Raw genomic sequence first — 24,485 nt, forward strand, 5'->3', positions numbered from 1 at the left:
TCTTGGCCCAGAAGCACATGCGTCGGACTCATTTCCCATCCGGACAGAGCTAGCAGACTAAGACCCGAGGTAGCATTGAGCAACCCCGGGCTCTGGCAAATGCGATCGACATGGGTGCGATATGTCTCGACCCAATCGCTCGACAGGCACACCGAGCAGGCTCCTCTCAGCCGGGCCCTCGTGAAGCTAAGAGCATTAGTGTCACGCAGGTGGGTGGAGCCCGTAATATAGCTTCGAGGTGCAATGCCCTGAATTGCCCTGGCCAGGTCCGAATGGCGCTGATTTCTGGCCGCGCGTTGCGGGGAGAGCTGATCTGGTCAGACCGGCTCGCTCTGGCTCATAAACATTCTTGCCCTCAGCAGCGTGTGTTTTTTTCGCTCGTCCGCCGAACCCCTCGTCTCTCATCCCCCTCATGGGTCAGTTGGGCCAGTCCGTCACAATGCAGTTGAAGACTCCCATACCTGCCATGCCTGCCATGCCCGCCATGTCCGGTGTCTGTCTTCCACGACAGGTTCGCCGGGTGGTGCCGCTCTTCCTGGCAGTCTTCTGTCTAGTTTTCTATCTCTCGCTTACAGGCACCTTCGCCGAGTTTCACGGGGGCCTCGCGCGTCAGAGCAAGTGCAGGCTCTTCCCCCGCAAGATATGGCAGTCATGGAAGGTCAATCCCTTCGAGTTTGAAGAGCGTGACCTGAACGTGGCCCGTACCTGGACCTCTATTAACCCAGGATACCGCTACGAGGTGCTGACCGATCAAAACGACCTACATTATGTTGAAACAAACTTCGGGCCTGATGGCCTCAATCGTCCCGACATTGTCGAGACCTACCGCTCCCTGACCGCGAAGATCATCAAGGCCGATCTACTTCGCTACCTCGTAATGTACGTGGACGGTGGAGTATACGCTGATATCGACGTCGAAGCCCTGCGGCCATTAGATCGCTTCATCCCCGAACGCTTCAACGAAGCGGACATGGACCTGGTGATTGGTGTTGAGATTGACGAACCCGACTTCAACGATCATGCTATCCTGGGTCCCAAGTCACAATCCTTTTGCCAATGGACCTTTATCAGCAAACCACGCCAACCAGTCATGATGCGGCTGGTGAACCGCATCCTCGAGTGGCTGCACGATCACTCTGTCAAGCAGGGCAAGCCCATCTCCGACCTCGAGCTTGACTTCGACGACATCATCAGTGGAACCGGTCCGTCCGCCTTTACGGAAGCTGTACTGGCCGAGATGAGCGCCCGCACTGGCCAGGAAGTGACTTGGAAGACGTTCCACGACATCCCCGAGTCAAAATTAGTGGGTGGTATCCTAGTGCTCACAGTGGAGGCCTTTGCTGCAGGCCAGGGTCACTCGGACTCGGGTAACCACAATGCGCGATCGGCGCTGGTCAAGCACCACTACCACGCGTCAGGGTGGCCCAACACCCATCCTCGCTTCAAACACCCTCTCTACGGCGAAGTCGAACAGTGCAACTGGAATAAGCAATGTGTGGCGGACTGGGATGCCAACACAGCGGCTTTCGCGGCCCTATCACCAGAGGAGCAGGAGCAGCAGATCGCCATGAAACAGGCCGCTGATGCCGCTGAGGCTGAGATGTCCGTGGAAGATTTAGCGGGGGATGACGGAGACCTTGGGCTCGCCCTCGAGTGAGGAAAAGAAAGCATGGGGGATAATTAGAAGACTACTATCGATCTTGAAATGTCCGGGACGTGACAAACCCCTCTGGAGTAACGGTTGTTCGGGCGGTCGGAAGGGTATTTGATGTTCATTGAATTATGGCGTATGATGTATAATGGCTTAGATTTGATGCTAAACAAAAGACCGAGCTTGTCTGTTATTTGGTTATATGGAATAAAATTCATTGCTCGTGAGGTTCACTTCCATGATGCTAGTTTCTGCTGTCATTCATCGTCAAGTTATTTTTAGCCTGCATGGCTTGGCAATTGCAGGCATCCCTCGTGCTCATCCTGATGACCGTGACAGAATCTGCAACAAGTTACACGGACGCCTTCTTGTTGCACTGCTCCGGGATACAAACTCCGGTTTCCCGTGAGATTAGAATCAGTGGCATTTCATAGGAGCCCTGTCGCATTTGGAGGGGCTTGGCTTTGACAATCCTTATCTAGAGTTGGAAACGCCATTCGCGCGACCGCAATCAGATGCAATGGCTCATCCTGGGTTGCAATTAGCAATTGCTTCTCCGATTACGCAGCTTCCTGAAGTTTCTGACGGCGTGCAGGATCTGCTGGTCGGAAAAAGAAAACATTGCATGCTGCCAAGACTGACGATATAGGGTGATGGGGCGACGGGATTCCCGATAACATTTATTGCTTGTTAGTCATAGTGGCTAGTATCAGATCCACATAATGCCAAAAACACCATAACGGCCGACCAAAGACCACAGAACTAATTATTATCAACAATCGGTGAGTGATAGGAAAGATCCCATGCGGCGCCGGAATGTCGCCATCGCCTGGTGTGCTTTATCGACCCAATCACACCAATTCAACCTGCTGCGGTATCGCCAGCATAAAGTGATCGCCATTTCCCCCCCCCCCCCCACCATTCAGCTTATTGTGGATTGTTTGCTTTTCCTCATCACATCGGCCTCAATTTTGAGAACCCACCATGGATGATATCCATAACACCCAAAAGGACCCAGATGTCTACATCTCGCCCACCCTCGAACCAGGCCCTGCGCTCCCCAAAGTCGGAGACCGCACACCGCGTATCATCCAGGATGAAGAGGCTCAGAATCTACGCAAGGGGTTACAAGAGCGCCATACCCAGATGATAGCCATCGCGGGTGCCATTGTAGGCCATCCCCCTTTCTTCGCAACAATTTGAAATGTCAATTTTCGTACTACGTACTGAATAATTTACCAGGGAACCGGCCTCTTCCTTGGTTTAGGCAGCTCCATCCAGACTGGTGGCCCGCTCGGCGCCCTACTCGGCTATCTACTGATCGGCCTGGTGGTCTGCGCCGTGCAAATTGCCCTAGGTGAAGTGTCCGCCCTGATGCCCGTGACCGGCTCTTTTGTCCGACACGTCGAGCTGCTCGTCGATCCGGCTCTCGGTTTCGCGATAGGTTGGAACGTCGTCTACGGTTGCTTCATGTCCGTGCCCAGCGAGATCTCCGCGGCTGTCGTCCTAATCCAGTACTGGAATGACACCCTCAACCCCGCTATTTGGGTGACGATCCTGATCGTCATCTCGGCAATCGTATCGCTGCTCTTCATCCGAGTCTACGGAGAAGTAGAGTTCGTCTTCGCCATCCTGAAAATCCTCCTCATCATCGGCATCATCCTCATGGGCTTGGTGATCGACCTCGGCGGCGTCTCGGGTACTCCGCGACTCGGGTTTCATTACTGGAAAGACCCCGGCCCGTTTGTCGAATATATCGCCTCGGGACCGTGGGGCCGATTTCTCGGTTTCTGGGCCGTCACAACAAATGCCGTATACTCTTTCTCTGGGGTGGAAAGTCTAACCATCGCAGCAGCGGAGATGGCGAACCCGCGACAGAACATTCCCCGCGCATGTAAACGCGTCTTCGCGCGCGTTACTATCTTCTACTTTCTCGCTGTGCTGATCGTCGGGATGATAGTCCCTAGTAACGATCCCCGACTGGGCAGTGAATCCGGCACGGCAGCGCAGAGTCCATTCGTGATCGCTGCATCCGATGCAGGGATTAAAGTAGTACCGTCGATTATTAATGCCGTTGTGTTAACGTCTGCGTGGTCAGCATCGAATCAGAGTATTCTGGCTGGAACGCGCACGTTGTACGGTCTCGCGCTAAAGGGCCACGCCCCGGCGGTGTTCCTGCGCACGACAAGGCATGGTGTACCATATGCTTGTGCTGTGGCGCAGATTGCTGTGTCTGCGTTGGCGTACCTTACGTGCCAGAACGAGGCGTATACGGTGTTTAATTGGTTGTTGGATTTGACGGCGGCGGGGGTGTTGATTTCGTGGGGCACGATTGCGTTGAATCATATCAGGTTGATGCGGGGGTTCAAGGCGCAAGGGTTGGATACGGCGGAGATGCCGTGGCATCATTGGTGGTCTGGTGAGTGGTTCAATACCTTTTCCGGGATTGACTGTGGCTGATTAAAGCAGTGTATACATCCTGGTTTGCTCTGGTGATGTGTGTGATTGTTTTGTTCACGGGTGGATTCACGGTGTTTACTCATGGAAATTGGGATGCTTCGAGTTTTGTTTCGTCGTACTTGTGAGTTGCATTCTGTGTCACCGGATGTCGTTGTACTAACTAGGGGTAGGGATATTCCGCTCGTACTGGCTTTCTATCTGGGCTATAAGTTCTGGAAGAAGACAGAAACGGTATCGAGTTACGAAATACCGCTGGAGCAGGCTCTGTTTGAGTGTCGCAATGACCCTGATAATGTACCCATTCAGAGGAGCAAGTGGGCGAGGTGGAACATTCTGTGGGGATAATAGATCTTGGGATGAAGCAGGTTCTTATAGGTAGGTCAAATAATCCCAAGAAATTATATCAATAGACTGACACATGTACCGTACCCAGGGAGAAGGAACATAGACGACCATTATATGACACATCATCTCAGCACTACGCAAGAAGCAATGCAGCGCTTGATTAATAGACCAGTACCATGTGCTCTAGCGCAGCAGCTGTCCCGAAGCTTAGTTTGTCCGGCTTACTCGCTGTCAGCTGCAATGTATGCATACAATGCAGTAGCCTTGTCATCACGCTTTCTGTCAAGTTCCGAGTCGGCCGCAATATACGCATATAGCGCAGTGGCTTCGTCATCACGTTTTCTGTCCAGCTCCGAGTCGGCAGCAATGTACGCATATAGCGCAGTGGCCTCGTCATCGCGCTTCTCTTTGTCGTCGATCTCGGTGTCGGCGACAATATAAGCATACAACGCGGTGGCTTCGTTGCCTGCTCTCTCCCGAAGAGCATGGAAGTCCTCCGACCTGACGCGAAGGGTCACTGCTGCTGACGTGTGTCAGTTGCATAACATCCTCTATCTGGTAAATTTCTCGGGATTGCATACGCTTCGCTGTCGGCGCAGACATGGCCATGGGACTCAACAACAGTCCGTAGATGGCTGAGAGGAGGAGTGAATACTTCATTGTAATTGGGTGCGCTTTTGAAAGTCGGCTGGGGATTGAGGGGAGAACAAAAGATGCCTCAACAATCAGAAGGACAGGAAGAGGGGGCCTATTTATGTGATCCTTGAACACCGGTCGTGCTACTTGCATCCCTCCCCCCCGGCCGTCACCCGTGATCAAGCGGGGTGAAACAGCTACACAGCCAAGGTGTAGTATCCGCTCACACCAGTGTGACTGTGACAGCAGCAAGTATCTGCGCCTGTTTCAATTAGGAAAGAACGTAGCGATTCCCTCAATGAAGGTAGTTGGATGGCATGTGCGGTGGCGACAGTTCACGAGCACTAATGCATACTTGACAGACTATTGATGCATCCTGATATTTCCACGGGGGTGTTGCGCAGTTCAGCTGACCACAATGAAAGTAGCGAGGATATTTGACCTTCGTTGCACCGACAAACAGCTCCAATCTTCTGCCAATTTCTCTCTCTCAAGTCTGACAGAGAATGATGAAAATGAAGCCTGCTGCATCTCCATCATACGAGCCGCTGGGGACCAGAGACAACGACGATGTGGCCTACAGCGTCTCTGGGGATACGCAAAGCGAGGACGATGTATCTCTCTTGAAGCAAGCACCCCAACGGCCCCAACACTCCAATAGACGCCTTCAATTGCTCCTCTGGCTGAATGCTACTGTTTTTGCGCTGTCACTATTTCTCTTTGCCATGACTGTCAGCATCGTTCGGGGCACTGGCGACCCAAACCATCTCTTACGAAAGACCTCCGAGTACTGTGAGTGTGACTCGACTATGACCGTCATCTCAGATTGCTGACCAGTTGCAGCTCCTGTGTTCGATCGCCTTGAGATACCCCTCATCAGCAAGAAAATGAATGCGACGCTGCTGGAGCCAGACCCCCTTCCCATCTACCGCCAACCCCCTAGCCCCGAGGTAGACGCAGCCTGGAACCGACTGGCGAACATTAACCCCATCGCCATCAGTCGCGATGACGTGGCCAAGCTGGGAAGGGATCCTGAGCAGGCAGCCAAATGGCCCGAGAGCTTTGGCTTTGGATCCGAGGCGTACATTGGGCGACTGGATGTCTTCCACCAGATCCATTGTCTGGATTGGCTGCGGCGTGAAGCGTACTTTGACTACTACTATGGAAAGAAGTGGCCGCCGGGAACCCCGCCCTCTGACATGCATCGGACGCATATCTCCCACTGCACCTACCTGCTGCTCCAGAACCTGATGTGCAACGCTAATGTCGACATCTACACCCATTACTGGGCGGATGCGCAGCTGAACGCCTTCCCTGACTTTAACGTGAATCACAAATGCCGTGATTTTGACGCCATCTTGCGCTGGCAGGAGGAGAACTCGGTGGATGTGGATGAGTTTGCAGCCATTAGAAAATCCCCCGAAGCAGAGGCCCGGGTCATGTCGCATCGATTCAAGGAGTTGTTTGGTTGGTACAAGTCCAATCCGGATGATGGCTCGGACAGTGGGGTCATTGGATGATCATAGCTAGCGTGGTCGAGTACTTGGATGGTAGTATCATGTTCATGATCGGCTGCTTATCCGCGGAAGGATGAGAGTGGGGTTGGGCTGTAAATGGCGAGTGAGTTGTCAAGCGTTAGCCTAAGCATGCTGGATCTTCCATCCCTGCAGGCGCCACCAAGCATTTGATAAGACACTGTATAGTTATTGATTGGTCAATCACCCCCCGGAAATGTAATGGCGATGCATGACCCCTTGTATGCATCCCAGTTTTCTAGCTGACATGTCAGTATCAATTGGTCCTTCTAGGGGGACACAATGTGCGCTCCCAGAATAGGGATTCTGCGATGTAACCGCACCATGCACGAGACAACCTGTGCGTTTCACCCGAGGCCACTGCGACACACGGGTGGGGATTGGTTTCTGGGGGATTCTCACCCACTGCATCTTACTTGGTATGTCTGACTTGAGCAATTTTTGTAGTTGGAAGGTCTCCCCCTTGCCCTCCCTAACAACTGGAGATCCAAAAAAAAACCCCCAACATGCCAACACAAACACGCTTCCTCTATAGTATACTAGCAACACTCATCTTCCTCCTTTTCACAACTCTTGGTATCATATATACATCAACCGGCAGCTTAGCCAGCCTCTCACAAAAGTTTCACATACATGTTTGCCCAAGCGAGCCTCGATTTACACCTCCAATCATCCGGAAATTCCAATCATTGACTCCGTTATTGGGTTCTAAGTCCGATGGCTCTCCTCATGATACACATCGCTCATGGGAATCTCTTCTTCTCCCCGAAAATGGCGGTATTCTAAAGGTCCGGACGGATAACAACACCATCACCGACTACGGGATCTCCATGTTCCATCAGCTTCATTGCCTAACTGTCCTTCGGGTGCTGATTTTCCCTGAAACCTCTCAGCACCATGGTGCTTCGACCTCGCTGTCACACTCAGGCGATGAGCATGAAGACGTAGTGCACTGGGCTCATTGTTTTGATTATATTGCCCAGGTAAGTTGAGTGATCCTTCTGGGCGCGGTAGAGTTCGAGAATACTAACGATGATAAGTCCATAATATGTGCAGCAGATGGTACTATTGAGCCACCTCATCCAGCGATTAATAAAGATGGGAACCGAATCCTCGTCATCGATGGGATTGGGCATGCCCATCAATGCAGGGACCCGGAGCCGTTATGGAGGGCTGTTCGAGATAGTGGGAGTAATCCCGTTAATCTTTCTGAAGTGAAGGACACTGTCGGCCATAGTGAGTTTCCTCTAAAGGAGGAAGATCCGTGCCAGGGTGCTTGTTCGATGCCGGAGCCATACCGGATTGAATGAGACAGTGGTTAAGGATTTGGTAGATAATCGTTGGGCATAGTAAATGACGTGCAGTGAAAAAAACTGGGCGGCTAGAGATCGTACATCTCAAGCTATAGACTTCCATCTGGTAGATTGCGGAGTAGACACACTATAAACGATACGTTCACGATTAGGGTGCGCTGACCTCTCGGCTTCACCCAAGTTGGGAATCCCGAGATAACTCTGGAAGGGTTTTGTCATGTAGGCAAATTCCGGTCGCATATCTCAACCAAAGTAGAACTCGGATGCGATTACTCATGTGACAGGAACTGAAAGCTTCTTACATTCAAGCTCATCTAGCGGGCGATTGTAAACAACAAAGCGTAAGCATAATAGGGGAAAAAGGGAGGGAGCGCTTCAGGCCGCCTCCAGGCTGCCATGCGCTGACGCACCAAACCAGGGACCCTGGTCAGTCACGAGCCATTACAACCTCAATCTTATCGCGCCCCTTTGCCCTCCAATTTCTTCTCTTCAAATACTCATCACTGTGCATTATTTCTCTCTCTCGCTGTCGCATAGATTGCGTTCATTACATATTTCCATCTACCCCATCTACCATATCTATATGCTTCCCTCCTCACATCACCATGGCGGGTAGCTGCTCCCCCGCTGCAGATGACTCGTTCGGACCGGTCGTCGCGTGTCCAGCAACATTTGACTTCACTCTGCTCTTCGAGCAGAGTATCCTCTCCCTTGGCCCATCCGCCATCTTTCTCCTCCTGGTTCCATGGCGTATCTGGTCGCTCTATCCAGAGAATGTCAAAACTGTTGCAAACAACGCCCATTGGCGAAAACTGGTCAGTTGCCCCTCTATAGAAACAGCGGAATTCTGCCAGAAGCCGTACCTGACCAAATGAAGACCGTCGCAGTTTGTCTCCTTGCTCTACAGATTGCCTTGGTGGTTGAATGGGCACGCTATGACTTAGTCCGGACTGCCATTCCTGCTGTCGCCGTATCGCTGGTGGACGCTCTATCGATAGCTATTCTATCAACCATCGAGCACAATCGCTCAGTGCGCCCATCGTCGCTATTGGGCATCTACCTCCTCTTTTCATCCCTCTTCGATGCTGTGCAAGTGCGCACATTATTTATCCGACATTACCCGTCCTCACTCGGAGCTCTCTCTGCAGCAACTGTTGCTCTGAAGCTTCTTCTGCTGGCCCTAGAAGCCCAAAACAAACGCAGCTATCTCAAAGAACCGCTTCTCGCAATTCCGCCCGAGTCTACCAGTGGATTATTTGCTCGCACCGTTTTCTGGTGGCTCAACCGTCTATTCGTTATAGGTTTTCGGAAGCTCCTGACGCTCGAGGATTTGTTCCCGACGGACAGCGACCTGAAGTCGGAAGGTCTGAGGCGAAAGATTGGAAAAGCCTGGAAAAAGTACCAGTCCAGCCAAACACGTAGTCTGATTTTTGCGACCTTTATCAGTCTGCGTTGGGCAGTTCTCCGTACTATTTTCCCCAGGCTCTGCCTCATTGGATTCAGCTATGCTCAGACGTTCTTCATTCAGCGTGCAATGGAGCAGCTACACAGACCAGATACGCAGCTAACCCGTAATGAAGGCTACGGATTGATTGGGGCAGCGGCGCTCATTTATGGTGGGATCGCAGTATGCAGTCACATTACCTACTTAACTTCTCAGACAGAACTGACGGAGTTAGATATCAACGGTGCATTACAAGCACCAATTATTTCGTATGATCACGATGTTCCGTGGCGCAGCAGTTGCCTTGGTCTACGACCACACCATGGATCTACCAGATGGGACTCGCGATGAATCGGCTGCGGTTACGCTAATGAGTACTGACATTGACATGATCGCGCGGTCTCTGGAGCAAGCTAGCGAGCTGTGGGCCCGCGTGGTGGAGATCGCTATCGGTATTTGGCTACTAGAGCGGCAGCTCGCTGCTGTTTGTGTGGCCCCGATCCTCGTAATCCTGGGTAGGTCTTCTTCACCCGACCTATTTCTTTCACTAAATCACCATAGTATGCACATCTGTTCAAATGTATATGGCCACATTCATGCCTGCCAGGCAGAAAGTCTGGGTTGGTGCAATTCAACGGCGAGTCAGCATAATATCCTCGGCGTTGAAATCAATGAAGAGTGTCAAGATGCTCGGTCTATCTCAAGTGCTCGCCAATACCCTTCAGGCGCAACGAGAGCGCGAACTAGACTTGTCCAGGGACTTCCGATGGTTGATTGTGTGGTTGAACGTGGTTGGTAGGTATTCCGCTCTTAGCCAGCGTCAAACCAAGTTGATTAACAATATAAAGCGAGTTTGCCTCAGATGTGTGCCTCTCTTGTTACGTTTGCGGCTTTCGTCATTCGCGCAAAGATTGATCACTCGGAGACACTATCGACCGTGCAAGCATTTACATCCCTTGCAATCATCAGCCTCATCACAAGCCCGGCGCTACAGTTATTGGCATCAATCCCGGCAATAACTGCGGCTTTGGGTGCCTTTGACCGAATTCACAAATTCCTCACTTCTCCCACAAATTACTCACCAACTGAGAGAGTCCTGGACACAGAGTCAGACCTTTCTACCAGGAATGGATCGGCGATCGAACTGAAGGTCTTAGCACCAAAGTCCTCCGACCATGTTGTTCTTACCATGACGGACGCTTATATCCGTCCAGCTACTGGGTCCGCGTTCTCCCTTGAGGGTATCAATCTAGCCATCAAGACGGGTACAGTAACAATAATTACTGGTCCGGTTGGGTCTGGGAAGTCGACCCTGTTAAAGGCGGCCGTAGGGGAGATACCATGTAGCCAAGGAACGGTTACACGAACGCGGCCGGATACTGCCTATTGCAGCCAAGTTCCATGGCTCCAGAACGCTTCCATTCGCGACAACATATGTGGTTATACTGAGATAGACCATACCTGGTATAGTGAGGTACTAAGGGCATGTACCTTAGAAGAGGACATCTCTCGAATGCCGGGGCGTGATCATTCTGTGGTCGGTAGCGGGGCTCTCAAGCTGAGTGGAGGACAGAAGCAGCGTCTGGTACATCACCGCAGACACATTACTGTTACGTCACTAACAAAATTATAGGCACTGGCTCGGGCGATCTACTCAAGGAAAAACCTTCTGGTGCTAGACGATGCACTAAGTGCTGTTGACAACAAGACCGCACAGTATGTCGCAGAGGCTCTATTTGGCGATAATGGAATATGCAGGCGCATAGGTGTGGCTGTATTGATGGCAACTCATTCAGGTCAGTATTTTTTCCGCGACAATGTGTGCAGTTAGAACTAAAGTATTGTTCAGGCCACCATCTACGCTTCGCAGATAACGTTGTCATATTAAACTCGAGCGGACGTATCGAAAAACAAGGCCCCAGGCGGAGCTTAGGTTTCGCCTCGCATGTATATCCTGACACCACGGATGCCACTCCAGAGACCCAGACTGTCCTCACTGACAGCGGAGAGGAGACGTCTACCAAAAAAGTTGAAACACTGACTGCCGATGACATAGCTGATATATCCCGCCGTATGGGTGATACTGCAGTCTACACCTACTACCTGAAGGCGATAGGATGGCGTCACACGTTGGTTGCCTGCACGATTATTATTGTACACACATTCTCCTCTGTGTTCCCTCGTAAGTGCATTCCTCACCGTGGGTTTGATTCCGCTAATGAGTTTGTAGAAATATGGTTGGAGTTGTTTACGGATGACAATGGAAAGAAGGCTGCCCAGTTTATTGGTGTTTACGTCCTACTTGCTGTGGCCGCCTCAGGCTCGCAGGGACTAATGATATGGTGGGCTCTTAACATACCTTGCTTGTATATGCTACGCTAATCAACCACAGGCAAATCATGATCAAAATTGTCATCACGTCAGGGCTGGGACTACACAAAATTCTTGTCCAAACTGTAATAAATGCACCAATGCATTTCTTCGCCGAGGTTGATTCCGGAGTCATCCTCAACAGGTTCAGCCAGGACATGACACTTGTCGACGCTGTACTACCCACGATGGCGTTTGGCACGGTCCTTAGTAGGTTCAGCTAATCTTACTGTGACTCAACACTAATATTTCGCAGGTATCGCACAATGCTTCGCCCAGGTTGCCTTAATCTCTCTGGGCTCCAGCTACATGGCGCTGACAATTATTCCGTGCTTACTAGTATTGTACTGCGCCCAGAAAGTCTATCTGCGGACGTCCAGACAGCTCCGGTTTCTCGATCTGGAAGCCAAAAGCCCATTGTATACAATGTTCGTGGAAACTCTTGACGGTATCTCTACAATTTGCGGCCTTGGCTGGCAGCGGTCATTTGTAGCAGAGTGCTTACGCCGGCTTGACGATTCGCAAAAGCCTTACTACCTTCTCTATTGCATCCAGCGATGGCTCAACGTTGTTCTTGATCTTCTTGTTGCTTGCTTGGCTGTGATACTAATTGCACTGGCAACCTCGTTACGAAGCTCGACCGATCCGGGAAAACTGGGGGTTTCATTGACTGCAATCATGGCGTTCAGCCAGACCCTGCAGGAAGTTGTGACCAGTTGGACGGGCCTGGAAACATCCCTTGGTGCAATTGCACGGACAAGATCTTTTGAGATGAAAACACCCACTGAGCATCAACCCCAGAAACCAGTGGTCCCTTCAACGACTTGGCCTGTTGATGGGAATATTGAGATCAGGTCTCTTTCTGCCTCCTATGAGTGCGTACCCTCCGGCCAGCGTTAGAAGTATTCACTAACTATTCTAACAGCGGCGTCACACGTGCATTAGACGATATCAATCTGACCATAAATCCTGGGGATAATGTCATTTTACGTGGCCGGACTGGCAGGTAAGTATTTACTGCAAACGTACGATTTGTGCCTTCCACTGACGTTGATCCAAGCGGGAAGAGTACACTGGCCTCGGCCCTTCTTCGACTCATTGATACTCAGAGCGGCACCATTACAATTGACTGGATAGACATCTCCACCGTTCCACTAGATGTACTCCGATCCCGTATCATCGCCATTCCGCAGGACCCTTTTCTACTCCCTGGATCTATCCGTTTCAACCTGGACCCCACTGGTCATTCTGTAGACTCGATTCTGCTTTCAGCATTAGAGAAGGCTAACCTGCTTTCTCTTGTCACATCGCGTGGGGGGCTGGATGCGGAATTGACATCGACCTCCCTGTCCCAAGGCGAGCAAAGACTGTTTGCGCTGGCAGTTGCGCTTGTGCGGAAATGGAGCCGCGACGGTGATGCTTGCGATAGTGGCGGCATTTTGATTCTTGATGAAGCAACGAGTGGCACGGATGCTGTCACTGATACGCTGATGCAGAAGGTTATTGATGATGTGTTCGGTCGATATACGGTTCTCCATGTATCGCACCAGCCTGATAGTGTGACGGGGGCAGATCGAGTTATTGAGATGGAAAATGGTCGTATCGTGAGGGACTATACCTCGGATTAGTGGCATAGCGAAATCGATACTCTTCGTTTGATTATTACTCCTATTCAACCAATGATAGTCACTCAGGAGGTTCACAAGCCTCTTGTGAACGCGTTCGAGGCCAGGATACTACCTACATCTCACAGACAAGCATATCCAGCCAATCCTTCTGCCGATACGTGATCCGTGCAGTCGCCTATTTCCGCCCGGCGGGGTTCCACTGGCGAAGCTCATGATGGCGAGGAACAGACTTCCGCGGATGCGCAGATTAAGTCGGATAGGACTCAACCTATGGAGCAGAAGAGGAGGAATGTTGAGGATGGCGGGGAGGGGGTCTTTGGGGGTGGAGAATAAGCAGTAGATAGACTATAGTGTAGGTAGGAATTGGGGTTGGCGGTGGTGGTGAATGCGACCGTGCGGAGGGTGGGATTGCTGCGGATAGGGAAAGAAATAGATCTAGTCCAGAAAGATTTTCATCAAACCTCACTTCCATTGATTGCTGAAATATGGAGGATATTTACAGTATGGTGTTTTCAACGTGCAGTACATTCCTAGTACTGTATCATTGTTCTGTGCTGTATGTGGTATTACGCTAGTCCTAATCCAGTCATTTTACTGTAGTGTAATTGGGCCAATCTGGTATTGTATGGTACTATCAAAACAATAAGATCAATCAGTGGTGGACACGTGCATTAGGGTTGTAGAAATACTGCAAAGTTTAATATCATCAAGAATTACAAGGTAATTGAACCATGATGAACTATCTCATTTGGTTTATTTTATTCTCTGATCACGTTATGAGGTGGGATGATGCCAAATGGGTGCATCTAGTATGACTTCAGTGTAGTACTCACGGGTTAGTTATATATATATCCATGCTCAAGGACATCATGCCCGATTCGACATGCAAGCAGAATGATCAAATGTTGGATCCCGCTGTGGTAAATATGATGAATTACTGACTATGAGACGAATTACAAGTGAGATTAGACTACTTTCTTGCTCATTGCAACCACAAATAGCATTATGGATGTTGTTGTCGAGTTACCCCTAAACGAATTACCGGAAATCAACGTAGATCAGCGTTGCGGACGTTACACTTAACCTCCCTTGATAATGCTCTAAATCTCATCCATTCAACATCTCAAGGCAAGATGGCCGAGTTGGTCCAAGGCGTCAGGTTAAGGTCCACCTTAATACTCAGCTTCACAGCTTCCTGATCATCGTAAGATGGCGTGGGTTCGAATCCCACTCTTGTCATATGTTTTTTCTTTCTGCACGATATTTCCTGTGTTGGACACCAATTGGATTGATGAGTTATTATTATCTTTTGCTTTTGTTCCTTTGCTCTTTTTCTTCTTCTTTCTTTATACTTTTTATGTTTGATTTCCTTCCCTTTTTTTCATGAGCTTCTACTCTTTATGTGCTCCCGTAACTATGCATGCTTGCAGGGTTCGGGAAAAGTTCTCTGTTCCTACGCTAATCCCTTCTATCTGTGATCTCAACCGGGTATCATTAACAGTATACTGATAGCTATACGCGACCGCGGGCAATTGGCAAAGTAACCGCCTCTAATAGCATTCCTTCATTGCCCTCTCAGCGAGCGAGCGAAACTCGGCGCAATTCTTCACCAATCGCTTCATCCCTTCGCTAGTAGTGTCCGAACACGTCGACGATAGAAATGCTTCTGCCTGATCGAGAATCCTCATATTATAGATCTGGCCTGTATCGCGGGGATTGCGAACAATACTCGAGGCCAGTGTTCTTAGTGCAACGGTGGGAAAATACATCGTTAACCTAGTATGTGGATGTCAGTGGGAAGTGTTGTGGTCGACAGATCAGGGTAAACGTACCCAAGGGAGATGTCATCCTTCGGGAGATACTTCATCAAGCCAATCGAAGCACGCGCAGCTTTGGAGGTCAGGGATGCTGAAAGTAGAACCCGGGGATTCGATAGAGAATCCGGGTTGATGGTATACCCAGGATGGTCTGAGAGATCTTGGGCAGAATTGATGCCTCGGGCGGCAATTAGAGAATGAATGGCGATCATGCAGTTGTGGTATGTGTGGTGCATGTGTAGTAATATCAAGGATACTGGAGGGGAATGGAAGAGTGTAGGTGATTCGGGCTGAAACTCAGACGGGAGACTATCCTTCCATGCTTGTAATTTCCTATCCAAATCTCCAACTGAGGCGAGGATCTGATGGAACGGCCTATCCGTAGCCGAAGCGGAGTAGAGGCGTTGGTAGATCTCGCCTCTGATCTGTGCAAGTTTGCAGGCTGATGCGAAGGCGCTGAAGGTCCCTGCCCGGTCGATTGTTGGCATGGAGTAGACGAGACAATTTGGTGCATCCAATGGTAGAGCTGCGCTGATGGCTTCGTCATTTTGTACTGGTGGTTCACCGAAACGAAAGGAGATTCTGTCTGAGTCAGCTGACATGTGTAGGATGATTGTGGAAAGACATAAGTGCATACTCCCTATCGAGGCAGTAAGCAAGCCAAAAAACCGTCTGCCGCTCCTGTTTCTCCTCTTCGGTAAAGATCGAGATGTCTTCGGTCGTCCCCAAACCCAATTGGTCGCTAATATGGATAGCGACGGATATTAGAAAACTGCAAGGCCGTGCAGCCGATGCCGCCATAAAGAGGACGACCTATATGACCATCAACGTCAATTGTCCAAGAATATCAAAGACTAGGAGCATACCATTACTAAAAGACCCTGAAGACCCCGAAGATCGGGCGGACCCAAATAAAGCTCGTTGACAGCCTCCAGAGCATTCTTCAGAAGAAGCCAGCTTTTCTGATGATCCGGCTGCTTAGAAGCCCCATTGTCAGGAAGCATGTAGGCAACTGCCAAAACAGCATTCATGATAGCCCACTGGCCTGGACTTTGAAAGCGCATATCAAGATGCGCTCTTTCAAAGAGGAGTAAAAGGTCCGACTGTCTGAATAGGGGAAATGTGACATTGAAGTCCTCCAAATACCGCTCGACAAGACGTATGATATGCTCCTGAGGTGGGAGAGGACAGAACACTCTCCTGGGTGATATGCAGTGAAGTGGATAGTCGGCTATGAAACCATCACGCTCCTCCGTTAGGACGAGGCGTGTTAAATGGTCCATTGATTCGCCACCAGTCTTCTGCGCTATCCATTCTAAGCCCTCTTGTGAAATCATGGAGAAGCCTGATTGAGATTAGACCAGGAGGTCATAGGTGGCCTTTGGTTTAACTTACAGCCAGAGTTCAATATACCTCCGAGATATCTCGGAACGTTGAAGCATGGTACTGCCGCTTGTGGTTGACTGGATTGCCCAAATAGGTTTGGCATATGAGGGCTTGGGGATCTGCTCGCTGATGAACGGATCGACCCTGGAGGCGGGCTTGTGTAGATGTTGCCCCAATCTGTATCATCGACGTCCTCAACCCGAGGACTACGATCCGTGGGACTTAATGACAACCTCAACGGTGAAATATCACCAACTCCCTCTGATGATGAAGGACCGATTATGGTATCATTTTCGCCTACGGTAAAACCAAGACCCTGCAGACGAGACTCCATGCGCTCAAGACTTCCTTCCAGATGATTGATCATCGCCTGCCTTTACCGAGCTAGTCAGCCCATATTCGTTGCGATCAATTCGTTGTAAAGTAATGACTAGCCGGACCTTCTTAAGTTTGCCTGGATTCTCTGCAGATTCCGGGTGCAAGCGATTCCCATCTTCTCGCATTGCGAGCACTTGGCTTTGTTGGAGAGATCGCATTTAATCTTTCTGCGCTGACAGGTATCACAAGCCTAATTACATTTAATTAGCGTGATGACGATTTTGGTTGATTATGGTGGACCCGCACTTTTCTCCGTGTGCTCTTTCTGCCATCTTCCTTACCTGGATCTAAAGGAAACGAATCTTGTTGGCTAGACATGGGGTTACTAGGGATGGAAGAGTCCATGCCTCTGCTGGTATTGGATGGTCCATTCATTGTCGGACTTGGACATGATAGAAATCCACCAGGGATAGTGGAGCAAGGGGGACTTAGCTTGGCCTGGGAAATCGAGTTGATAAGGGACGTAGAGGGGAAATTAAGTTGAGTGAGAGCCCCTTTTAGGAATTATTCTTCAGATCACCAAGTAACCGACGAAGATCACTCCCTTTGTTTAAGCGGATGCTTTTTAGTCTAGACCCTGGATGAGGGGTGTTAGGTTGATGAAGGTTTCCATTTGCCTCCACTGTAGGATGGATAAGGACAACACATTTTTGTTGTGGACAAGACGATTGTTTGGGAAAACAGACTAGAGATCGCCTTCAAACCGATCTGATACACGCATACACAACGTTCTGCTCGGGAAGTCTTGGACCCGAGTTTAGGAGCATGGGAAGGGGCCCATTCGCCCTATCCGAGCAGTGATCGAGGAGAGAATGTCCACTTTGTGTCACGGAGTGTTTGTGCTCGTACAGATATTGATTAGATAACAATGCACACTTTTCAATGAAATGCGGTTGACCAATGGATATCGAAGATGAAGAGCGGCTAAACCAAAAGAAGCTATCTTGGCGCCCCCGGATGCCGGAAGTTCGTTGCAAACTGTCACAAATAACGGTAATCGATGGGTAACAATACCAAAAGCGATTGCGTCTTCTCACGCTGCCGATCCTCTCCATCCATCTTCTCCTTAGTATTCTCTCGGTGGCCAGACACACACCGTGCACTCAACCGAGCATGAAGAGCATGAAGGGAACGTGACAATCGCGTCTGATCTATCTATTCACAAGATGATGGTGCAATCGGAAGAATGTGAAGATGAACACTTCATCTGACAGGAAGAATGGTGCAGATGCAAACAGCGTCGAGTCGCGGTCTTATGGCTGGCTGATCTCCACCCTAGAGACAGACACCAGCAACACCTTAGTACTCCTTATCCGAAGTCCTCTCACGGGTGCAACTACAACCGTGATCCGGATCATTCCACGTGTATTCAGCGATAAGCGAAGATCGCCCTTGGGCCATCCATGGAAAGCCCAGCAGTTGTGAATTCGCCCGACCGCCAGGTCCCCCCCAGGGACACTCCCGTTCCCCGAAAGCTGGGTCCGCAGTCATGCTGGTTGGTTCGGAATCCGGAGTTTCAGCACAACTGCAATACCCAAAAGAGGATAGAGAGGAGAAATTATTAATCAGAATTAGCCTTCTAACTCTCGGGTGGAAACCGTTACCTCCAGCCTAGCGGATATGATAGGGGGTCGCATAAGCCGCCTAACAATCTGATTCGGGTCCCCGGAGGTTCCCTGTGCAAGCTAGGCAGATCATATGGCTAAAAACCATGGCGAATCTTCTGTCTGTCATTGCAGCAATGGAGATCGGGAACTCCGCGAGCGGGTCCCTGGAACTTTCGTTTACCGAAAGACCAGGCCTATTGCTTCCAGTTCCAGCATTGTGGACCCCCGTCTTACACATAGCCCAGAAGTTACTTATAGTTGTTATATAACCTCCACTATCTGCTGGCCCCTTAGTCCGTCTCCATCTCGCTGAAAATTGAAAGATTATTTCTAAATCACTCGACTTGGTGGACTGGCGCAGTTTCGAATTCTTTATCAACACCTACTGCGTGGTTCATCCCTAGAGCACCGCAGGGCTCAACGGTCGGTGCTTGCTTTTTGTGCATGACGAAAGCAGCGTAAATCCGAAAATCAAGCCACCATGTCGTCGTTCGTCGCCACGACAAATCCCAACTCCTCCCGGGCACAGGCGGTGGTCAGCCATAACCTGCCACAAATGCAGGGCAGCCCAGACTTGGACAATGCAGTCCATGGACCCCCAGGGAGCGCATACACTGAGAAGTCGGAACAGAGAAGCGAAGATGACGAAACTTTGCAAGGGAAGGAGGAGAAGATAGAAGCTCGGGTGGGCGACCTTGCTCGACAGCTCACGCGCCAATCAACTCGGTTTTCTACCAAAGGCACCCTTGATAATCCCTTTGCAGTCGACGATCCGGAATCGACGCTCAACCCTCATAGCCCCAACTTCAAACCCAAAGACTGGATGAAGATGCTTCTCGCCATCAGATCTCGCGACCCCGAGCGTTACCCTGACCGTACAGCTGGTGTTGCTTTCAAGAATTTGAATGTTCATGGATTTGGGTCGCCGACTGACTACCAGAAAGACGTCCTGAATTCACTCCTCGAACTGGGCACACTGGCTCGCCGACTGATCGGAATGAAGATGCAAAAGATCCAGATCCTTCGTGAATTCGACGGTTTGGTGAAGAGCGGGGAAATGGTTGTTGTGCTTGGAAGACCTGGTAGTGGTTGTTCCACATTCCTCAAGACGATTGCCGGTGAGATGAACGGTATTGAAATGTCCGAAGACTCTGTGCTTAACTATCAGGGTATGTACCTCGACCAGAACGTTATTTTGACCGCATGTCTGCTAACATTAGTTCTCGACCTTCAGGTATACCCGCAAAAGAGATGCAAAAGTCATTCCGGGGTGAAGCTATCTACAACGCCGAGACCGATGTCCACTTCCCTCAACTCTCCGTTGGTGATACATTGAAGTTTGCGGCCCTCGCAAGGGCCCCTAGGAATCGCCTTGAGGGCGTCAACCGGCACCAATATGCGGAGCATATGAGAGACGTGGTCATGGCCATGCTTGGACTTTCCCATACGATCAATACTCGGGTAGGAAATGACTTCATTCGCGGAGTCAGTGGTGGTGAGAGGAAGCGTGTCAGTATCGCAGAGGCAACCCTCAGTCAGGCACCACTCCAGTGCTGGGATAACAGCACTAGAGGTCTTGATAGCGCCAATGCCCTTGAATTCTGCAAGAACCTTAATCTCATGAGCAAGTACTCCGGAACCACTGCTTGTGTCGCTATCTATCAGGCGTCTCAGAGCGCATACGATGTGTTCGACAAGGTGACTGTACTCTACGAAGGACGGCAAATCTATTTCGGACGAACCACGGAGGCCAAGCAGTTCTTCGTGGATATGGGATTCGAGTGCCCGGAGCGTCAAACCACTGCCGACTTTCTAACATCTCTCACCAGCCCATCGGAGCGCTTGGTCCGCCCTGGCTTTGAGAACCGTGTCCCTCGTACTCCCGATGAATTTGCGGCAGCTTGGAAACAAAGCAGTGCCAGAGCCGCACTTCTCAGGGAAATTGAAGAGTTTGAGCAGCAGTACCCGATCCATGGCTCTTCCTATGATGCTTTCGTGGACGCCCGGAAGGCCATGCAGTCGAAAAATCAACGCGTCAAATCTCCCTACACCATCTCAGTGTGGGAGCAGATCTCCCTGTGCACTGTTCGTGGATTCCAACGTCTCAAGGGAGACTCCAGTTTAACTGTCAGTGCCTTGGTTGGTAACTTTATTATTGCCTTGATTGTGGCGTCGGTTTTCTACAACCTCCCGGATACAACGGCCAGCTTTTACTCCCGTGGAGCTCTGTTGTTCTATGCAGTTCTCTTGAATGCCTTCTCCAGTGCGCTCGAAATTTTGACACTCTATGCTCAACGTCCGATTGTCGAAAAGCAGGCAAGATATGCATTCTATCATCCTTTTACGGAAGCCGTGGCCTCCATGCTGTGCGATACACCTTATAAGCTCATCAACTCGATCACGTTCAACCTTCCCTTGTACTTTATGACGAACTTGCGTCGCACTGCTGGTGCCTGGTGGACATTTTGGATCTTTTCAGTTGTCACTACATACACCATGTCCATGATCTTCAGAACTATGGCCGCCACCTCACGATCCCTCTCGCAAGCACTTGTGCCTGCGGCTCTTTTAATTCTGGGAATGGTCATTTATACAGGTTTTGTGATTCCCACTCGCAATATGCTTGGTTGGTCCCGCTGGATGAATTATATCAACCCGATCGCCTACTCCTTCGAAAGTTTCATGGTCAATGAGTTTTCTGGTCGCCATTTTACATGCTCCAGCATTGTTCCTTCTGGCGATGGGTATGACTCCATATCCTTGGACTACAGGATTTGCTCCACAGTCGGTTCCACGGCCGGATCGGCGATCGTGGACGGAACTTCCTACCTGAAACAAAGTTTCGAATACACCAAAGGACATGAATGGCGCAACATCGGAATCTTGATCGCCTTCATGGTATTCTTTTGTTTTGTCTACCTTGCTAGCACCGAATATATCTCTGAGGCAAAGTCCAAGGGCGAAGTCCTCTTGTTCCGCCGCGGCCACCAGCCAAAGCTTGGCGAAGCCGACATGGAATCTTCAGCTACCCCTGGCGGTGCTGTCAAAGGCGACGCTCCCGCCCAGGGCTCGGAAGTTCGCATTCAGAAGCAAACGGCTATCTTCCATTGGCAAGATGTGTGTTACGACATCAAGATCAAGGGTGAACCTAGACGCATTTTGGATCATGTCGACGGCTGGGTGAAGCCCGGGACTTGCACCGCCCTGATGGGTGTGTCAGGAGCCGGTAAGACGACATTGCTTGATGTCCTGGCCACGCGTGTCACAATGGGTGTTGTTACGGGAGAGATGCTTGTCGATGGACGGCCACGCGACCAGTCCTTCCAACGCAAAACCGGATATGTACAACAACAGGATCTGCATCTACCTACTTCTACCGTTCGCGAGGCTCTCCGATTCAGTGCTCTGCTGCGTCAGCCGGCCCATGTTAGCCGACAGGAGAAACTGGACTACGTTGAGGAGGTGATCAAACTCCTGGGCATGGAGCCTTACGCGGATGCGATCGTTGGTGTGCCCGGAGAGGGATTGAACGTGGAGCAACGCAAGCGATTGACGATTGGTGTCGAACTTGCTGCCAAGCCGCAGTTGTTGCTTTTCTTGGATGAACCTACTTCTGGTCTTGACAGTCAAACTTCATGGTCAATCCTCGACCTTATTGATACACTTACTAAACATGGACAAGCCATTCTTTGCACCATCCACCAGCCTTCTGCCATGTTGTTTCAGCGTTTTGACCGATTGCTCTTCTTGGCGCGTGGCGGAAAGACGATCTATTTTGGTGAAATTGGCGAGAATTCCAACACACTATCCACTTACTTTGAACGCAACGGCGCCCATCCATTGGCCGAGGGAGAAAACCCGGCAGAGTGGATGCTTGACGTTATTGGAGCAGCACCAGGTTCTCACACAGATATAGATTGGCCAAAAGTATGGAGGGAAAGTCCTGAGCACACGAAAGTTAAGGAGCACCTTGCGGAACTGAAATCGACCCTATCTACGAAACCCGAGGACAACTCCGACCCAGAAGCTTTCAAGGAATACGCAGCAGGATTCGGCGTTCAGCTTTATGAATGCTTGCTCCGTGTCTTTGCCCAATATTACCGCACTCCAAGCTACATCTGGTCGAAGACTATTCTCTGTGTTCTGTCCGCCCTCTACATTGGATTTTCGTTTTTCCACGCTCCCAACTCTATCCAGGGCATGCAGAACCAGATGTTCAGTGTGTTCATGTTGATGACTATTTTTGGTAACCTGTGCCAACAAATCATGCCACACTTTGTTACTCAGAGGTCCCTTTACGAAGTCCGAGAACGCCCATCCAAGACCTATTCCTGGCAGGCATTCATGACGGCTAATATTTTCGTGGAACTCCCATGGAATACCCTGATGGCCGTTCTCATGTTCGTCTGTTGGTACTACCCGATCGGATTATATAACAACGCGAAGCCCACTGATTCCGTCAATGAACGGGCCGGTCTCATGTTCCTGCTTATTTGGGTCTTCCTTCTCTTTACGTCGACCTTCGCCCACATGGTGATTGCTGGAATCGAGCTAGCAGAGACAGGAGGTAATATCGCGACGTTGTTATTCTCCCTTTGCCTGATCTTCTGTGGTGTTCTTGCGACTCCATCCAACATGCCCGGATTCTGGATCTTCATGTACCGGGTGTCCCCGTTCACATACCTGGTATCTGCTATGCTCTCAACAGGCCTTTCCGGCACTACCGTGACATGCGAGGCCGTCGAGTATCTGTCATTTAACACGCCTGGAAACCAGACATGTCAGGATTATATGTCATCGTATATCAGCGCCAGTGGGGGTTACCTGTTGAACCCATCAGCCACATCAGACTGCCAATTCTGCACTATGAGCAGCACGGATACCTTCCTTGCTTCAGTGGTTAGTTACTTCTCGGATGCCTGGCGCAACTTTGGCTTGATGTGGGTGTATATCGCCTTCAACATTGTCGCGGCGGTGGGTATCTACTGGTTGGCTCGTGTGCCAAAGGGCAAGATGGTGGCTAAGTGATCTGTGTACGTCGTGTCATCCCAGCTGCGTGATGGCAGCTCGGGACTCCTTTTTACCCTTCAACATCATATATTTCCAATTACAATTTCTTTCAACTTCACTGTTCATTGTTTATTGTACGATCATCAGAAGATTGTCCATATTACTTTTCTCTTCGTGTCGCTCGTTTACCAGCTGACTGTCCTGAGATGTACTTCTTGGGCACTCACTGGACACCCGGTTTTTTGTTGATTTCGATTCTGTTCTGCTGTATACTTTCTCTTTCTTCAACAGTTATACAGATAGAGCTATACACTATTAGACTTAGACTGCAACAGCAATAATCAAATTTTGGCTTACATTATCACCTGTCCAAGCCCTGAGTGGCATGAATCAGTCGCGCAGCATTAGATTCCATAGTATATAGTAGACATCGCCCGATGTATCCAATCCAAGTCTACCTATCACATACACGAAATTCAACGGAGCCTCCAAAACCGCACGACTTCTATTCGACAAGACGAAATCTTCAGTTGTTTCCCGATGCCGTCCGTCATGTCGGACGATAAGCATATTGCCGACCAGTAAGTCCTCTATAATAGTAGACTATCGCTTTCCATCCCGTTATCAGTAACATCTATATTAACAATACCTTAGTTAAAAGAAGTACTGACCTTGCGTAGCTGACATAGGATTTTACCACTGTCTACCGTTAGCCTGAAGTATGAATGAATAATATAACAACCTCACCTAGGTTAGTACGTGCAGCCCCAAAACATACTGGATATATATATGAATTAACCCGAATAAACAATCCAAAGTCAATAATGAAAGGCAACAGAACGAGATGGCTTACTCCAGGCGCAAGGGTAGCAGGGACGGGTATGCATTGAACAATCTGAGTCGCG

At 50.1% G+C, this 24,485-nt stretch overlaps 8 protein-coding genes and 1 non-coding gene across 9 annotated transcripts; 7 read left to right on the top strand and 2 right to left on the bottom strand.

Moving 5' to 3' along the window:
• On the top strand, nucleotides 1–1,669 carry BO87DRAFT_122475 (glycosyl transferase). Its single transcript, XM_025617968.1, has one exon. The coding sequence runs from the start codon at nucleotides 413–415 to the stop codon at nucleotides 1,655–1,657; it is 1,245 nt and encodes a 414-aa protein (XP_025477004.1). The 5' UTR covers nucleotides 1–412; the 3' UTR covers nucleotides 1,658–1,669.
• Nucleotides 1,670–2,604: 935 nt separating this feature from the next.
• On the top strand, nucleotides 2,605–4,622 carry BO87DRAFT_378882 (arginine permease). The gene is made up of 5 exons (XM_025623895.1): nucleotides 2,605–2,821; nucleotides 2,894–4,070; nucleotides 4,121–4,232; nucleotides 4,282–4,486; nucleotides 4,545–4,622. Exons 1-4 carry the CDS (start codon nucleotides 2,636–2,638, stop codon nucleotides 4,454–4,456), a joined length of 1,650 nt encoding a protein of 549 aa, XP_025477005.1. The 5' UTR covers nucleotides 2,605–2,635; the 3' UTR covers nucleotides 4,457–4,486; nucleotides 4,545–4,622.
• On the bottom strand, nucleotides 4,362–5,166 carry BO87DRAFT_378883 (uncharacterized protein). The gene is made up of 2 exons (XM_025623896.1): nucleotides 5,038–5,166; nucleotides 4,362–4,979 (listed from the first exon to the last, which is right to left on the bottom strand). Exons 1-2 carry the CDS (start codon nucleotides 5,114–5,116, stop codon nucleotides 4,678–4,680), a joined length of 381 nt encoding a protein of 126 aa, XP_025477006.1. The 5' UTR covers nucleotides 5,117–5,166; the 3' UTR covers nucleotides 4,362–4,677.
• Nucleotides 5,167–5,422: 256 nt separating this feature from the next.
• BO87DRAFT_122565 (oxidase ustYa family protein) lies at nucleotides 5,423–6,873 on the top strand. The gene is made up of 2 exons (XM_025617972.1): nucleotides 5,423–5,884; nucleotides 5,936–6,873. The coding sequence occupies exons 1-2, from the start codon at nucleotides 5,599–5,601 to the stop codon at nucleotides 6,610–6,612; spliced, it is 963 nt and encodes a 320-aa protein (XP_025477007.1). The 5' UTR covers nucleotides 5,423–5,598; the 3' UTR covers nucleotides 6,613–6,873.
• Nucleotides 6,874–7,101: 228 nt separating this feature from the next.
• On the top strand, nucleotides 7,102–7,985 carry BO87DRAFT_378886 (uncharacterized protein). The gene is made up of 2 exons (XM_025623897.1): nucleotides 7,102–7,610; nucleotides 7,668–7,985. The coding sequence occupies exons 1-2, from the start codon at nucleotides 7,134–7,136 to the stop codon at nucleotides 7,935–7,937; spliced, it is 747 nt and encodes a 248-aa protein (XP_025477008.1). The 5' UTR covers nucleotides 7,102–7,133; the 3' UTR covers nucleotides 7,938–7,985.
• A 456-nt stretch (nucleotides 7,986–8,441) lies between these two features.
• On the top strand, nucleotides 8,442–13,382 carry BO87DRAFT_418037 (uncharacterized protein; the record flags this gene model as incomplete). Its single annotated transcript, XM_025626853.1, has 12 exons — nucleotides 8,442–8,755; nucleotides 8,818–9,567; nucleotides 9,620–9,899; nucleotides 9,946–10,179; nucleotides 10,233–10,969; nucleotides 11,018–11,180; nucleotides 11,234–11,566; nucleotides 11,615–11,726; nucleotides 11,777–11,964; nucleotides 12,011–12,629; nucleotides 12,680–12,760; nucleotides 12,815–13,382. The coding sequence occupies exons 1-12, from the start codon at nucleotides 8,546–8,548 to the stop codon at nucleotides 13,380–13,382; spliced, it is 4,275 nt and encodes a 1,424-aa protein (XP_025477009.1). The 5' UTR covers nucleotides 8,442–8,545.
• A 1,127-nt stretch (nucleotides 13,383–14,509) lies between these two features.
• BO87DRAFT_t190 lies at nucleotides 14,510–14,621 on the top strand. The gene has a single exon. It is a non-coding gene; the product is annotated as a tRNA-Leu (tRNA).
• Nucleotides 14,622–14,932: 311 nt separating this feature from the next.
• On the bottom strand, nucleotides 14,933–16,952 carry BO87DRAFT_314744 (fungal specific transcription factor domain-containing protein; the record flags this gene model as incomplete). Its single annotated transcript, XM_025619668.1, has 5 exons — nucleotides 14,933–15,158; nucleotides 15,215–15,781; nucleotides 15,837–16,012; nucleotides 16,066–16,544; nucleotides 16,595–16,952. 5 exons carry the CDS (start codon nucleotides 16,950–16,952, stop codon nucleotides 14,933–14,935), a joined length of 1,806 nt encoding a protein of 601 aa, XP_025477010.1.
• A 1,941-nt stretch (nucleotides 16,953–18,893) lies between these two features.
• Nucleotides 18,894–23,910, top strand: BO87DRAFT_364547 (pleiotropic drug resistance family ABC transporter). Its single transcript, XM_025621750.1, has 2 exons — nucleotides 18,894–19,739; nucleotides 19,805–23,910. The coding sequence occupies exons 1-2, from the start codon at nucleotides 19,052–19,054 to the stop codon at nucleotides 23,596–23,598; spliced, it is 4,482 nt and encodes a 1,493-aa protein (XP_025477011.1). The 5' UTR covers nucleotides 18,894–19,051; the 3' UTR covers nucleotides 23,599–23,910.
• The last annotated feature ends 575 nt before the right edge of the window (nucleotides 23,911–24,485 follow it).

The sequence above is a fragment of the Aspergillus neoniger genome, assembly GCF_003184625.1.
Source record: "Aspergillus neoniger CBS 115656 unplaced genomic scaffold BO87scaffold_28, whole genome shotgun sequence".
Lineage (NCBI taxonomy): Eukaryota > Fungi > Ascomycota > Eurotiomycetes > Eurotiales > Aspergillaceae > Aspergillus > Aspergillus neoniger.

Bases quoted from the DNA above. Each gene is read 5' to 3' on its own strand.
- BO87DRAFT_122475 (XM_025617968.1), top strand. From the start codon at position 413: ATGGGTCAGTTGGGCCAGTCCGTCACAATGCAGTTGAAGACTCCCATA.
- BO87DRAFT_378882 (XM_025623895.1), top strand. From the start codon at position 2,636: ATGGATGATATCCATAACACCCAAAAGGACCCAGATGTCTACATCTCG. The intron at 2,822-2,893 runs GTAGGCCATCCC...ATAATTTACCAG, and splicing joins TAGCCATCGCGGGTGCCATT to GGAACCGGCCTCTTCCTTGG. The intron at 4,071-4,120 runs GTGAGTGGTTCA...TGATTAAAGCAG, and splicing joins GTGGCATCATTGGTGGTCTG to TGTATACATCCTGGTTTGCT.
- BO87DRAFT_378883 (XM_025623896.1), bottom strand. From the start codon at position 5,116: ATGAAGTATTCACTCCTCCTCTCAGCCATCTACGGACTGTTGTTGAGT. The intron at 4,980-5,037 runs GTATGCAATCCC...GACACACGTCAG, and splicing joins GTCTGCGCCGACAGCGAAGC to CAGCAGTGACCCTTCGCGTC.
- BO87DRAFT_122565 (XM_025617972.1), top strand. From the start codon at position 5,599: ATGATGAAAATGAAGCCTGCTGCATCTCCATCATACGAGCCGCTGGGG. The intron at 5,885-5,935 runs GTGAGTGTGACT...GACCAGTTGCAG, and splicing joins ACGAAAGACCTCCGAGTACT to CTCCTGTGTTCGATCGCCTT.
- BO87DRAFT_378886 (XM_025623897.1), top strand. From the start codon at position 7,134: ATGCCAACACAAACACGCTTCCTCTATAGTATACTAGCAACACTCATC. The intron at 7,611-7,667 runs GTAAGTTGAGTG...AACGATGATAAG, and splicing joins GTTTTGATTATATTGCCCAG to TCCATAATATGTGCAGCAGA.
- BO87DRAFT_364547 (XM_025621750.1), top strand. From the start codon at position 19,052: ATGTCGTCGTTCGTCGCCACGACAAATCCCAACTCCTCCCGGGCACAG. The intron at 19,740-19,804 runs GTATGTACCTCG...CTCGACCTTCAG, and splicing joins CTCTGTGCTTAACTATCAGG to GTATACCCGCAAAAGAGATG.